Source organism: Oxyura jamaicensis, chromosome 11 (assembly GCF_011077185.1).
Source record: "Oxyura jamaicensis isolate SHBP4307 breed ruddy duck chromosome 11, BPBGC_Ojam_1.0, whole genome shotgun sequence".
NCBI classification, from domain to species: Eukaryota; Metazoa; Chordata; class Aves; order Anseriformes; family Anatidae; genus Oxyura; species Oxyura jamaicensis.
In genome coordinates, this window is record NC_048903.1 from 14,502,733 (window position 1) to 14,518,850 (window position 16,118).

General features: G+C 34.8%; 1 protein-coding gene and 1 long non-coding RNA gene across 7 annotated transcripts in view; one reads left to right on the forward strand and one right to left on the reverse strand.

Moving 5' to 3' along the window:
- LOC118172756 overlaps positions 1-8,214 on the forward strand; it is a 132,934-nt gene extending 124,720 nt beyond the window's left edge. For both annotated transcript variants that reach the window (XR_004753850.1, XR_004753849.1), the window contains one exon: positions 8,115-8,214. This is a non-coding gene — a long non-coding RNA (uncharacterized LOC118172756). The remainder of the gene's footprint in view (positions 1-8,114) is intronic.
- The window catches only part of ADAMTS18 (ADAM metallopeptidase with thrombospondin type 1 motif 18), an 80,796-nt gene that overhangs the window by 29,985 nt on the left and 34,693 nt on the right, over positions 1-16,118 (reverse strand). For 4 of the 5 annotated variants that reach the window (XM_035336855.1, XM_035336853.1, XM_035336856.1 and 1 more), the window contains 6 exons: positions 15,691-15,796; positions 10,999-11,136; positions 9,481-9,634; positions 8,354-8,449; positions 7,238-7,431; positions 1,448-1,620 (listed from right to left, as the gene is read on the reverse strand). In XM_035336855.1, the coding sequence (XP_035192746.1) occupies positions 1,448-1,620; positions 7,238-7,431; positions 8,354-8,449; positions 9,481-9,634; positions 10,999-11,136; positions 15,691-15,796 (861 nt within the window). The remainder of the gene's footprint in view (positions 1-1,447; positions 1,621-7,237; positions 7,432-8,353; positions 8,450-9,480; positions 9,635-10,998; positions 11,137-15,690; positions 15,797-16,118) is intronic. The other variant, XM_035336854.1, reaches the window with a different exon arrangement.

Consider the following 16,118-nt stretch of genomic DNA (forward strand, 5'->3'; position numbering starts at 1 on the left):
GGCTGATAAATTCTATGTAGACAAATATAATGTTGCTATTGTGGATTTTGGCACAGTTGCTGAAATCCGGTTTTAATACAAATGTTAAGTGCAACAAATAAAGCAATGTAAAATTTTCAGGAACGTGGAATTGGATTCAAAATAGTATCCTTTCACTCTTAAATAAGCAGCTGGATTTTCAATAGTATGTAGCACTCAACTTGTTCTACAGAGGCAAGGCATCTGTAGCAGTTTTGAGAACGACATCATGCTTTCAGGAGTATATAGATCTTGGGGGATATTTTGAAAAGCAGTTAAAGAGAATGAAGACAGGCATTTTCAATTTCAGCATCACTTGGGAATTTCTTGCTTTTGAAAAGTATGCCCTTTGTCCCTAATTTAAGCTCTTATTTCTTTTACTAAACACAGTCTTAAAATCAATGTAGGCTGCATTAATTTCTGTTAAATGAGGTATTATTCCCCCTATAATGTAGCATCCACTGTTACATGCTGTGAAACCGTATTTCCACTTTCCTCCATTCACAATGGCTGTTAGGACACAGATTTCCAAATAGCAACTGAAATGTCTGCAAAATCTTTTAAAGAAATTATAATCAGGCTATGAATAAGTTACGGGTGTGTGTATACTTAATTACATTGAAAACAAATTTGTACAGATTTGTACAATTATGTACAAATTTGTACATAAACAAAGCAGCTACAATGTGATATAATCCAGTGACTTTTCTTTAAGTAGCAGCAATTGCATATATAAACTGTACTTTCAAACTGCAGCAAATACTTGCTGTAATTGATAAAAATGAACATTAATGCAAACTGTTTACAAAACTAAGGTGCATAAATTAAAAATAAACTTTAGATCTACAAAAGACGAGAGAGCTATTGAGACCTGAATTTTATAAAGATCTCTTAGTAAAAGATAACTTCAAAAAATAACTTTAAAAAATAACTTTAAAAAACGTATGTCTGTACATTATTTGTTTTTCTAATTCTTAAGGGACTGTACCAGTAGAAAAGTCAGAAGGTTGATTTATTGTTACATTTTGAAATCTGAGAACATTCCAAAGGAAGGAAGATTCTGGTAGCGTTATTGTAGAAGCTCACATTTCCCATGCTGAAAAATCCATGGAATTTCTTTGTTTTCTATTGTTTTGTTTTGATACTAAAACATATGTAATATAAAAGAGAGGGCTAGCAACAGCTAGGGAGTCATGCTAAGGACAAAAGTTTAAATTCACAACCAAAATGAACACTGCATGTTCATACAGGTGGTATCATGTAAGAGCCGGATTCAACTATGCTGGAAAGAAAACATATCTCAAATAAGCCAACTCAGTTTCTATTTGCTTACATCACGGTGTTATTTGCCTAAAGAATATGGATGAATTTCAGCTGGTAGCTTGCTTCCTGCAATGGCCTTTGTCCATCAGAGCTGTGGCATAATTACCTTCCACTTTAGTGTATGGCTTCCATTTGTAGAACCATCCCCGGAAAGGTTTGCTGTTATATTCTGCACACTGCTGGGCACGGAAGTCCAAACTATTTGCTGGACATGGCTGAGTATTACAAAGTTGATAAATACGACTGGAACCTTGGCAGAATTTGCCACCATACTGCGGCCTAAAAAAAAAATAAAAATTGCAGCACTTACTTTTTATGTGATTGGCACATGTTACATGCACATTAACAGAGAAAATGAGAGAATGTATTATCTCAGGAGATCAGTATTTCTTATACAAACCATTAATTTTCATAGTTGCTAAAACCCAGCAAAGCAGTTGCCACAAATTATCTTCTTGTATCATTGCAAACTCAGCAAAGATGCAAACATCTAGAGGCAAATCATGTGTTCACTAATTAAAATTTATAGCTATTTTGTATTGGCTGGTTTCAGTCTTGTTAATATAGTTATTTTTACTCTGTTGTAACCCGGAATGAACATGTGCAAAAAATTACCCATCACAATAAGAGTTAATAAAGGATAACATAGCCCTGATCAATCATAAACAAAATGGATGATGACATTCAGTTGTTCATTTATTTTGTAAATCGTTTTGAAAAAGTGTGCTTTTAAACAAAGGAAGTGGGACTTGACATAGCTGCCCTGCTATAGGAAACCATTGATGTCCATAGATAACTTTAAATATGTCACATCTGCTTCAGCAAACCTTACTTGGGTATTTCCCTTAATTTTGGAGAGAATGAAAAGAACATACTCTATTACTTTGCTTTGCATAACTCATCAGAATTATATATATATATATGTATATATTATTATTTGGTCTATGACTGTAAGTCATAGACTTACTGGTCTGTGGACTGGTCTGTGACTGTAAGCTGATTTAAAATGCAAGAATTGCTCTTTTTAAAGTGACTGAGAGACCCTGCAAACTGATGAGATACGTATTCACTCACTTCCTTATTCCTTATGGATCTCCTAAGAACCCACTGATGTTATTTTTGCAGTTCCACAACACTCAGATGCACATCTGCAAGTACTGAGCCAAGTCTTCAAAACCCCAAACTCTAAGAACTGTTTGTGATATTATACTATTTTTTCTACCACAAATTATAAAAAAAAAAAAAAAAAAAAAAGTAAGAATTCTGCACCTGCATACATTTATATTATGAATTTTAAAAATTGGGGAATATACATACTTGGAAGACAAGATAATAAAATAAGAAATAAGAAAATAAAATATGTCAGGTAATAAAAATATTATTTTAGTCACGTTATTTAATAATAATCATTAAAGATATGTTTAAATGTAAAATACTGTCAAATTTAAATATATATCATTTATAGTCAACTATATAGCTAATACAAAAGATACAGTTGCAACAAGCGTGATCAGATTTAATTGTTTAAAGCCTCAAACAGAATGCTGTAACTATACCCCGTCTCAAGTATCTCATGCAACTTTTAACATGGATTTGTCTGGGGAATAATATAGAGACAGCTTGGTGCAACATGGGTGAGAAAATCCACATACGTTTTATTTTTACACTATACCGTATTGTAAATTTTAATTCCCACACATCTAACCCACTAACTAACCTGGGGCTTGGTTCTCATGTTTTAAATCAGCTTTGAATGTACACAATACCTGTCTTTTCCAGAATTCTGAGATACAAAACAGTTTCTCCAAGGAAGAGGTGTAAACCCTCTGCTACACCATTTAAAACTGGGTTAAAACACCAGAGAAATGTGGAAAATGTGGACACTTCCATTGACTTTTCTTGAGGTCATCTACTAACTACTCGGACACTGGGTACAGCAGCAGTCTTCCATGCTAGCTGGTGGCAATTCAGTCTTTGAAGGGCAGGGAGGATGTGAATTATCAGTGAAGTCAGTATTTGTGCAGCTGGGGGAGCCTGGAGTGTAGGCAGCCAAGTGTTGGGTCCTAACTCAATTCTCTACAGACTTTCTTTACAGCTTCAGCACATGTATGAGTTTTGAACTCCTTCAGCCCCAGTGAACAAATCTGCTTTAGTGGAAGGAAAAGAAGAAATCTCCTTCCAAGTAAATGCCACCAAATAAGCAATATAATAGAATTATTTATGGCTAGATCGTGATTTCTAGCCACAGGCTTGTATTTAAGGATGGTATAAAATTCCACCAAACTAAGGGAGCACTGAAAGAGGCATTCTGTTTCTCAACTCTGTTCCAGTATTTTAATATTGCAGTACATTCCCATTACTGAAGCCATTGGCCGGAGAATTGATGGAAATATCTCCACCTTCATTTTTTACCAACCAGATGTCAGTTGAGTAATTCATGGGAAACTAGATGTAAGACTACAAAACCAAATTTCAGAAAAAAAAAAAAAAAAAGTACTATTATTGACATTGATAAAGTCATGCTTTTATTTTGATGTTTATACCAACAGCTTTTGGCTTCAGGCTAACAGTTCTTTGAGTATAACCATGCTTACAGTGAAAAAAAGGGTATTCCAATATTTTTGTAGCAGTATAGCGCTCCTAATGCGGATACAGCATAAACTTTCATAGGTGTACCTGCCCAACTTGGGCATGTACTGGTAAAGATCCCTGCATGAATAAATGGAATAAAGGCTGTTATAACTGAGGCGTTACTGATGATAATTGGAGAAGGAAGAAAATAGTTGAGAAAGGCCAGCACAGTCTCCAAAGAATGAATTGTAAAAGGAGTATAAGTACAAAGCTGCCAACTTCATATAAGACTTAAATATTAAAATGCTACAAGTGTAGCTTAAATAAAGTCTACAGTACCCTTAATAGAATACACTTAAAGATCAATGACAGAAACTAAAATGGCTATTCACTGGAATGTAACACAGAGTGTAAAATCCTGAAAAAAAAAAATAATAATAATAATTAAGGAAAATAAGGAAAATATTTAATGCATTATAAAGGGAATGAGACTGAAATTTCTGGACTCCTATTTTTTCATGTTTTGTGATCATTTAAATTGAAGTGAGGACATTTCATAATATGACCATATCATGACAATACCACAAAGCTAGACAATTGTTTTCTGCATGAATTCAAAATACCTACAATGCCTTTCACAATCTTCCTTTTTATTAATGCTTTCAATGGCATTATTTTACACTGGCTTACATCTGCATTGTCTGTACTCACTTTTACAGCTATTGTACAGAAAAGATTAAAAAAGACATGTTGAAGCCATTTTATTGATTTAGACTTTTGTTTATATACATGCTAAAACCCCATTCTACTTCTGCTTCTACTGAACAATGCACTATTGTGAAGTGGGTAGGATGCAGTCCCACAGATACAACTCAGGTATTAATTTAAATCTCTTGGGCGCTCTTCGGGCTCTTTCCCAGCTAAACTATTAAATTATGTAATCTATTTCTATCTTGGAAAAGTACCCCAATTGTAAAATGTTGTGATTTATGAAAACCAGATCCATGAAATTACACTGGGACAATTTATAGAAACATAATGATTTTAGCAAATCTTCATAACCCTGTGTTCTACAGATGACCTCCATAAGCATCTGTTATTACGAATTCATACATAACTGAGGTGGTAATTCAGGAGCCATATCCAGAGCTTTTTGGGTGTGGTCACAATGTCCATCTTATTAGTGTCAAAAGAAAGGGAATTGAATTGCTCAGATATCATTTTCAAGAGGGGAATTTCACATGCTAACAGAGATAATAAGTATTTCATAAGCAGCAGTCTGAAGCTGTATTTCTCACCGGTCTAAGCTCTTAAATAAGGCGTGTCACCATTAAAATGGTGAAGAAAAAAAAAAATAAAAAAAAAAATAGAAGTCTCCCCCACTTTTCCTGTAAGAAAGTCTATTCAGTTCTTCAGAGATCCATAGCCCCTGTCATAATCTCTTATAGAAATATGTATTATTTATTGTCATTCTCAGAATTTTGCTATCCAAAATCTTCAGTCAGGTTTAGGAACAAAAACATTAGCTCCTACACAAACCTGGGTTAGGAAAACTGAAATAAATATCTTACATATGAAATAATATGCATATATATATTGAGATATCTAAACATCTGAAATATATTTCAGAAGTTCAGAAAGAAAAGAATCATTATTCTTTGTTTATGTGTCATTTTAGAAGTGAACAATGAACAGTCAGTAAGTTATAACTCTTTCCATGTGGTTTAACATTGAAAATGGGTAGGATTCCACTTTTATATAAAAGTGCTGTGATGTGAAATACTGTTACCTGGATATCCATTCACTGTTGTATATTGTTGTGTAGATGGCTTGTTTATAGTCTGTAATTTCATCACTCTAACTCTGAGAGAGATTTATAGTATATTCTTCTTGCTCTAACTGGATTATCACTAATGTAATAAAATTTATTTTTTTTAGAGACACAATCCAGTTCTGGTATCAAGTCTTACATGGTTATATCAAGTCTTACATCAGGTCTTACTGAACTTAGAACAGATAGATCACACTGGGTACAAGTTTTAAATACATGCTACAGAAACAGACACATTTCAAGCTAACGAGCTTTTGTGTTAACATAATTTGAAATCATTATTAGTTATTATAGTAAGCCAAACTGAAACATTCCAACTAATGGGCATTCTTCTGTCTTGCAAGGAGAGCAAGAGAAGGCTCACAAATCAATGCAAAGAACAAGGTGCATACATGGAAATTTAGCAGGAAAAACAGGGACCAATGTAAGAAAACCAATATGTATATATTTATGACACATAATTGAGAACTTCTATTTTCATGCTAACTACTTTAAAAAATAAAACTATCCAAGTAATTTAGTTTATCAAAAAACACAGAGAAACAACAGAAACGGTTGAGAATGCCCTCCTATGGATCTGCAAAGATTGACTGATGGAGGATAATAAAGACTATTTTAACTAACTTGAGTTTTCTCATAACATAGTATATGAAGCATGGATATTACTACTGGAGCACTGTGTAATAGGTGTGAGGCTTCTTTACAGCCTCATATAAGCTGTGTCATATTTTCTCTATTCTTTATTACTGCAGTTTAAGTGCTGTTTTTATTGTGTGCAATGAAGAATACATGTGTATATGCCTGTTAAAGTTTTGTATGAAATAAAACAGTGAAATCTTTTTTTTTTCTAGTAAGTTGCAGTGAACTGAGTACTTAGAAAAGATTCTGATCTGATAACACTTTACTTCTACTATGAAATAGTATTGGAAGTAATAGTAGTATGTACAGTGATAAAACATTCACTAGAGGAACATGCCAGAAATGTCTTATGAGTTAGCATAAAATACTATGGTTCAGCAACTTTATTCTGACTTGTGAAACATAAAAGAATACAAAGAATATGACAGGCATACAAAGTCATAAATCTAAAATCATTTTGATACTGACTTTAAATGTCTTTGGTTTATTATTCTGGACAGTATGATCTCATCAGAAGTCCTTTAAATTACAGTTAAATTATTAAGTGTGAATATGTCTGTGTGGCATTTCTTTACTGCAGCAGGTGTTTGATAAACAGCAGTGTTACAAAATAAATTCAAAAAGTCAGTGTATATATGCTGCAGTGTTCTAGCAGTCTTCAGACAGCCACTACTTTCTTCTGGTGGACAGACCATATTTCTGTCCTTTAGATACCGACTGGTCAAAATGGACATGAAAGAATTGTCTAAGAAGCATTTCACATGTATAATTTCCCTACAGATATGGACCCTATTTGTTTCGTTTTAATAACATAAATAGCATAAAAATAATACCTTTTTCATATCTATGTCTTACTTTGGATTGTTGCAGTGTCTTTCTTGATACGTGACCCCACCTCCGCAAGTCCGAGTGCACTGTGACCACTCGGACCAGGCAGACCATTCACCATTTACAGGCTTGGGTCCATGATCACCATATTTGACACACTGTCCTCTTCGACACCACTGCCAAAAGAATGCCAAAAAATATCCCATCAGAGTTAGTGGTACCTAGCAGGTGCAAAAGAAAAGAAAAAAAAAATGGACATTTGAAAGCTCTAGCGCTTTGCCCTAAGAAATCTAAGGTCACCCATTGAACTCAATGGTATAGTTCACAGTACAACAAGGACTCTGAAGTAGGAGATTGGTCAATATGATGGTATAGATAAGTGGTGTCCATAAATTTGTCCAAGCTCTGACTCACGATCTCTGAAGCATGAATTTTCAAAACGGTTCTTTTGAAGAGTATCTTTTTGGGTTATCTTCCCCCAAAAAACATGTTATTTGATAGTTTTGGTTTGTCAGAACCTCAAAATCTCCCACGTAATTTAAAAATAGCCTGCTAAAATTCTGCTAAAATTTCTCTCCTTATATCATTCACTTATGAAATATTATACAAATAGAAAAAGCAAAATAGAACATTTGTCAGTAACTTAAAAATCAAAACAATATTCTATTGAAACAAACATTACAGCAAAATAAAATATTTTGTGTAATTATAGATGAGTGTAAAATAGAGAGTTCAACTATAGCAAATAGCCATGTTCTTCTAGTAATGATCATTGATGATAATATGCATGATAGCCTTAGTTTCTACAGCAAGTATTATGGCTTAAGAAATGTATATATCAAAGTGGAATTTGAAGTCTTGATCTAATTCATGTTATAATCAATGGATTTTTTTACTGATTTAGATTTTTTAGATGTGTCTTATTCCATAGCTCAATGGCATCACTACCTACAATCAAATAGGCACCACTGCAAGGACAAGTCCTCACTATGTATCGCAATGCAGTCTTTTACAGAGCAACAAGCAAGTCCATGATACAAAACCTGGGGTGGTCTGGATAAAATTGGTTTTGAGGGGAGCTAGTATTTGACCCAAAACAGTCTAAAACCAAGGCAGAATGACATCCTATTTAAAATAACTTACCATACTTATACCACAAGCTGTTCCTTCTGCTGCTGGCATGAACTTTGTCTCACATCTGTGCCCTACTTTGTGACACCAGAGAGATTTGCATATATCCTGAAAAGAGAAATAAAAAATTACTTATCACAGAACTCATAATTCCCATTATGTCCTGGTGTTTAGAAAAAGTAACAAATGATATATGCCTTTGCACTACCATATAAACCATATAGACAAAATTTTCTGAATTTAGAGTATGCAGAGTTTAAGATTCATAGCACAGCCATATGCTGTATATTGCCTTCTTGTTTATGCACCATTTCACTATGTACATATTTTTTACTATTTTGAGTGTGAGACTATACTAAAACAAAAATTTTGTTAAAATGTTAAAGGCTAAAATTAAAACAAGTCTGCAGGGACAATAAAGCTGAACAGATTTTCTAAAACATGGGAGATGCCTGGAAACAGCCTCTTCACAATGCTGTTCACTCTCACCTCTTTATTAGCTGTTGAAGAAACACTGCTTGCATCAACTGATAAATATGGTGAATATAAAATAAATCAAAATTCTCCAGGATAATAATGTGAGTAAAAGAAATGACAACACTTTTCAGAATGACCACTCTGGATTATTTAATAAAATGTCTTCTCTGAGGAGGCCAGCAAGGACTGTAATAGTCACTGTAATAATGGGTTAATCTAAATTAATCCTTCATCACAGAGTCAGAAGTTCCATCTTTATTGTTCTTAAATGACTCTATAGATCTTTTCCAGACTTCCACATCAATGCATAGGAGTAAAACAAAACACAGGAAGCTTAGTCCTTTTACCACCCTCACCCATCATTAAAGTTTTGATCAAATATCTACTGCCTGCTAATGTCCCTAAGCATAGTAGGCAAGGGCTCGGGGGTCTAATGTATCCAACTGCACACCTTATGACTCATGGAAAGAACAAATTTCCTTCTGAAACACCTCAGGAATGGTGGTATTCCTCAAAGGAGGCCAGTACCTTCAAAGCAAATTGCCAAGCAAGATAAGGTAGAGAAATAGCCCTGGCCTCTGGAGAACAGTGATACTTCTACTTATAGAATGCTGCACTTCCTTATTAAAATTTTAACTTTCCACAACGATATCAATAGGTACCTTTACAAAGCTGAGGTTGCACACTTTCGCTTTCATTCCAAATTGCCATTTGCACTGGGTATCTGCATCATAGATCTGCCCGGGCAGTTTGTCAGGGTATTTATACTGTCCTGTTTGCTTCGGTTCATCAATCAGACAGGCAGCTTGAGCTGTACTATAATGAGAATGTATAGTAATTATGACTAAGGTCTTTAAATCACACCATTTTAATTTGCTACAGAACAGCAAAAACATATAGTATGGTATACAGTACTTTTAATTAGCTTTATAGTCATGTAATGAAGTAAGAATATATGCTTGCAGTAGCCAAAAGATCTTGACATCTTGTTGGTATACTGACCTGTAAACTTTTAAGGAAGCAGGAATTTCCAGGCTTTGGGACTGCTGTGACAGGAAAAAATGATACCAAAGTCTTTTGCTCCCTTTATTTGCATGTAACAAGATCAAGGTAATCTGGTCTGCTTCTTTCCCTTAAATAGATTCCCAAAATCAGGAATCTAGAGTCAACATGGACACTGTCTCATTTCAGCATTCACTTCATGTGGATCAGCAAACAGAAGCCTACTGCAGCTTGTGTGCTTTGTGTTGGCTGTATGCTGGAGAGACCATGTATATGGAAGGTAACCCTACCCTAGATATATCTTCCAAGTGTAAGTCTGTTGGACCATACTGCATGCTGGAGGACTTACGTGACTTTTTTAGTTTGCAATTTGCTTGTGTAATCTGAATTTGCTGCATCACTGGAGCAGACAAAGTCACCAAAACTCTGTCATCTTTCCTATTTATTGCTCTAAGATAATGATTTGAAACCAAGTATTGAATAATTTGAAACCAAGAAACTGAAGTATGTAGGAATTTGATTCTTACTTCAGAGAATTAACATCTAAAATGCCCTTACTGGATTTGGATCTTAGTACCACTTACACATTTTTACAAAATGATGCATAGAGAGAAACTCTAGAGAGAAAGGCAACTAATGTTAATTTACATTTTGTAATGACTTTGGCACTACTGTGTCTGCCCTCTTTTGTCTTGACTTCCTGCTCATTTTCTAATAAACCTGACAGGAATGCCTGGGAAAGAATGATATGCCAGCCATTATTATAGACTATTCATGGAGGGTGAAATTTGTTGTTTTGAAATGAGGCAGGAAAAAGACACTTATATTGCACAGAGAAGTTGTGGCTGCCCCATACCTGGAGGTGTTCAAGACCAAGTTGGATGTCCTGGGCAACCTGATCTAGTCGGCAGCACATGGCAGGGGGTTGGAAGCAGATGGTCTTTTAAGGTCCCTTCCAACCCAAGCCGCTTTATGATTCTATGGCTCTCTGAATTCTATACCATGCCACCTATACACCTCAGATGTCCAAGTGTGCAGCCTCAAATAGTGCACTGGTTTGAGCACATTTTAAAAGAGGTAAATTTCACACCTACGTAATTTTTATGTCTGTTCGAGAGTTCAAGGCCAGTTACTAAGATACAATCCCTGACAGTGGTCCAGATTAACATCTGACCTACCTGAGAAATTTGTTGAGATACTGCCTACTGCATACAGACCAAGAAAACACGCCATTGTTTCCCGTAAGTGTAGGAGACATAATATTTCCCTCAGCTTTTCTACAAGGATTTCCTTCTCCATCATGAATCATACCAAAGCTGCAAAAGAATCATATGTGAGAGTGAAAATTTACATTAATCAGAAGCAAGACACAATTTGTGGCAGAAGAAACACATTACAGTCAACATCTCTGTGTCTGAATTCCACAAAAGGATGAACACATATGCACAAACCACCATTCAAATGACTATTAGGATGAAACAAGCTCCAGTTAATAGCATTCAGACTTTACTGTCATCATGCACTTGTATGATTAGAAAAAAATAGTAATTTTTCAAGACCCATATTAGTGATGGACAGGAGCTCTGCAATGTGAGCTGATGACAAGACATTGACATCTAATTACCAGAGCTACAGACTGTTTCAGAAGTTTTACAGTTTAAGCATTGGTCTTTTTATTCATGAAATTGCGCCTGTTTATTGTATCATGAATAGCCAGTGAAAAATTCTATATAACATCAGCTTTATAGGTTTATATCTCCACCTTGTTGTACATCCCATAACAAGCCAAGAACTGATTTTACTTGGAGTCAGCTGTGTCTTGGAAGGAACTCCTAGGGGCAATGGGGGTTGGGGGGGTTGGGGAGGGAAGGAAGTATTATACCGTCTATAATAAGCCTGTTCTGCAGATAAGCAGATGATGAATTTCTTGCAAAATCATGGTGAAAGAGAAATATTATGAAAAGTCACAACTATAGCTATATATTTTTGCAGCCTTAGTCAAGTGGGGCCAATCAATGCCAAAATCAGATTTATACTCTAGGTGCCCTATTTTCACGTCTCCAAAATCCTAAGTACCTTATAGGGAAAAAAAATGGCTAAACAAACAACAACAACAAAAAACTGTGACTAATGAGTTGTGTGGGTAATTGCAGCAGAGAAATTACCCCAGACTGATTTTTCCTCCATGTGCCCTCCTATCTCTCTCATTTATATCCACGCACAAAAAAAAAAAAAAAAAAAAAAAAAAGTGAATGATAATAGCATCACTTCTGTCATTTTATTCAAACAAGACCTTACTAATTGTTATTAATCCTTGAAATAAGGGAAATGCACAGTCAGTACATGTAGAAAGAGAATCCTATTGATATGGAGGGAAGTAGTGATTCTTATTATGTTCAGTCTCAACTGTAACTTGCCTATGAATCTACCAGCTTAAAATATGCAACATTGTCTGAGCCTTTCTTTGCCTATTGACAACACGTGCTAACATAAATAGTGTGGAGATCAGAACCCAGTGAAATAGCAGTTACACAGCTGGAAGAATAAAATATAACTGTCCTAATCTGAGGAGGAACTACATAGCTGCATTCAATTTGGAGCAAAAGAGGCAGGACTGAATAAATAGAATACGTTATGAATATATAAAAACCTTACACTTTTCCTAATTTTGGACACTAACTTCTCTCAGTCAAATCATTTTCTTTTCCCTGCCTTTGCTGTTCTGTCATTTACTTTGTCTAAACTCTTTAGTAGGAATATTGCCTCTTACTGGGTGCTCTGCTCAATCTGCAGTAACGAGGCTCTGCTTTCACTAGGAGAGGTGTAACAATAACATAAAGTATAATAAACAATAATAAAAGCCACATTGAAAATGATAAATTATGTGGAGCTTATGGTTACAATAAATTTAATTTTCAGACTTTGTTTCACTGCCTTATATTTACTCAATGTCCAGGACATCTGTGCGTTTCAATGTGTTTTGAATAGAAATTTCAAAATCTGTTACTTCAACATTGTAGTGTACTGGCGACTTTATGAATGCAATGTGTGCGCATGCAGGGAATATCTAATTTACTGGGCTTGATCCTCTACTATTATAAATCATTGCAGGCTCATCAGAGTTACTGCATGTGTTGCCACCAGCTGAGGATCCAAACTAAAATGTATGTCTCATTCTATAAATGGAAAAAAAAGTCCCAACTGAGCTAGTATGTTATAATAATCCTTTATAAAATACTAGCTTTGTTCACATGCATTACAGCCAAAGAATCCAGTTTTAACACCCACTCACACAATGGGCGCTGAACTCCCAAAGGAAACATTAAGCTTTCAGGTAAAAACACAAACTACTTAAATAAAACCATAAAAAGTGTATAACAATTTAAGCTACTCAGTGGATGACACAGTGAGATCTATACACTATATAATACCCTCTTAATATTAAATACTTGTGTTAATATATTCACAGTGGACCTCAGCACCTATAGTGTGGCCACAGTTTTTCATACAGCAAGACTTTGTGTTTCACTGGATCCATATTAATATGAGATCAATGCAAAACAGTCAAATCACTCCATTTGTTTTACTAAAGTGGATAGTGGTACCAATCCTACATTTGAATTGAAGTTTCTCCTAAAAATTCTGAGTTGGTACGGTCAGGAGAGAATTCTCTGAAATGATGCCTGACTCTCAAAGACACACAACGGACATTTAATGAGCAGAATGAGAAAACTCCAGGAAATGTCCTGTATGCATCATCCTGTCAGATAAGAACCATGGTCTGAACCTTCAATAACTTCCACAGGGCACCATTTTTTCTCCAGGACCAGAGCATAGTTTGAAAGCACTTCTTAACTTGTTATATAAACACTGATGATCAATAGATAAGATCCTAAATTTTCAAAATTGCACTGGACTACCTTACACCTTTACATGATGAATCTTGTACCATTTCCAAAGCTGCATGCTGATTCTTAGGATTGCCAGACAATCTGAGGACATTCTTCTTCCACAAATCTAGTATCACAGAGACCAAGTTCTATCATTTTACGCTTCATATCAGGTAGTCTCAAGGACATGAATATGAACAGATGATAATCGTTTGTATCTGAGGCAGTTGTTTTCCAGCAGATAAGATGCATTTCATTAGACAGGAGTATGGAAATATACCAAAAGGCTACATAATATAAGAATCAAAGGCAGTGGTGAAAAACAAACAAACAAACAAAAACAACAACAACAAAAAAAAAGCATTTAAGAGGTTCCAAGTATAGTCTCTAAAAGTGAATAAAATTCTTGAAAAATAAGCTATGGGCCTGATTCTCTCCCTAATACTGACCGAAGGGCATTAAATTCTACTGAGCTCAGTGAAACTGCATTAGTGTGCCAGGAGGATGAAGCCATATACATTTTACATATTTGGTCCCACTGAAAGCATTGGCTCAGTTCCCATGGGCTTCACAAGTAGCTGGATTATTCTTTAATTCCTTGTTTCCCTTCAGACCTGTGAAAGGGTCACTCATGTAGACATTAGGTCATAGTATATACTGTAGAGCATATCTGTACAATGAAAACTAAATAGTCCTGATTCAGTCATGCAGAATCAGAAGGCTTCATGCCTTGAGCAAACAGCAGAATATAGTAGCACTGCTTTTGAAGGATATTATGTGCAGAAATGTTGCTGTACAGATTAATGATCCTATGTCCAATGTTTTCTCTAAGCCTTGATTTCAGATTTGTTCCACATTGAGAAGTTATACTTCTATACTACCAGTGGTTAGTTAGGATCCAACTTGAGCTATGTTAGAACTGAAGGTCAAAAACGTAAAAAGTTGTGAAAAGGAATTAAAATGTATCTGAAGAAAATAGGACAGTAAAAACTAATTGTTTTCTTTAGATCTTAATTCAACAATTCGGAGAATAGCTGAAGCTCGACAGAAGACTAATGATTTTGCTTGAGAGACAGTACTTTGTAGGAAAATGACACTCTTATTACCATAGAAGTCAAATGCAAATCCAATGGATATATGTACAGAAAGGCTAAAACTGCCACAAAGGTTGTTTTTAACCAAAGCAGTCATTAAATAGGCGAGAGAAAAAGGAAGGACAAATTGAATTGAATGAATGGCTCCCAGATTCTACAAAACACTGGAGGGGACCTCTTTAAGAGACTGTGAGAGATTGCTTCTTCATACTAGGAGTTTCTGTGTCCCTTTTGGAGCTACAGCACTGATACTAGAAGCGATTTGTCTACCAGAACATGGTAGACAAATTGGGTGGGAAGCAGGGTGGAAAGCTTGTAGACTTTTATTAAATATAATTAATATTTAATTATATTTTTATCATATATTAATACAATATATCAATATGATATATTAATATATTATATTCATATATGAATAAATATAATTTATTAATATAATTTATTAATTACATATAATTAATATTTAATAATTAATAGCTTTTATTTTTTATTCTGGTTATCATCCGGAATATGTAAAGCATCAAAAAAAATACAATAGAAGCTCCATGGGCAGCTGATTCATCATTTTATGCTAAAGGACACACCTTGATTTCTACCTAGCCTAAAACTGCCAACAACCTCCTGTCAAAGTAGAAACATCTGTAATATACCTGTACCCAAATAAATTCCCTCCATCTATTGCAGCAAAATGGATTATAATCCCAAAGTAGTTATTGCTGAAGAGATCGTATTTAAGGCCAACACATTAACTGGATGCTGTCTATATTCTAGTAATTGTTCTCTGTGATCCATGCTTAGCTGATTTATATTAATTGATGCTGTGTTTCCATTCACTTACACATTTATTTATAGAAGGAGTAGATAAGACTCATGAAAAATAACTTACTTGTGTCCAGATTCATGAGCAATTGTAAAAGCCAGTCCAAGGCCTGTATCTTCATTAATGGTGCAACTACGGTATTTGCTGCACATACCACTGATAGGTGCAAATCCTGAAGGAAGGAAATGGTAGAAGAGGTTGTTTCTCTACAGAATGCTAAGTACATAGATCATCTACACTGTTTCTAATAAGCCGCTCCTATTGTGTCACGTGAAGATGCAAGATGGGTATCTACTTCATCAGTTCTATCATGTAAGTGTTAAAGGAGACTTTTATTTGACAATAAAGGGACTCCTGTATAAGAAGTTAATGCAAATCAAACCTAACCCTCCAAAATGCACTTTACTGGTAAAGATTATTTTAAAATAAAATAAAATAAAATAAAATGAATAGAATAGAATAGAATAGAATAGAATAGAATAGAATAGAATAGA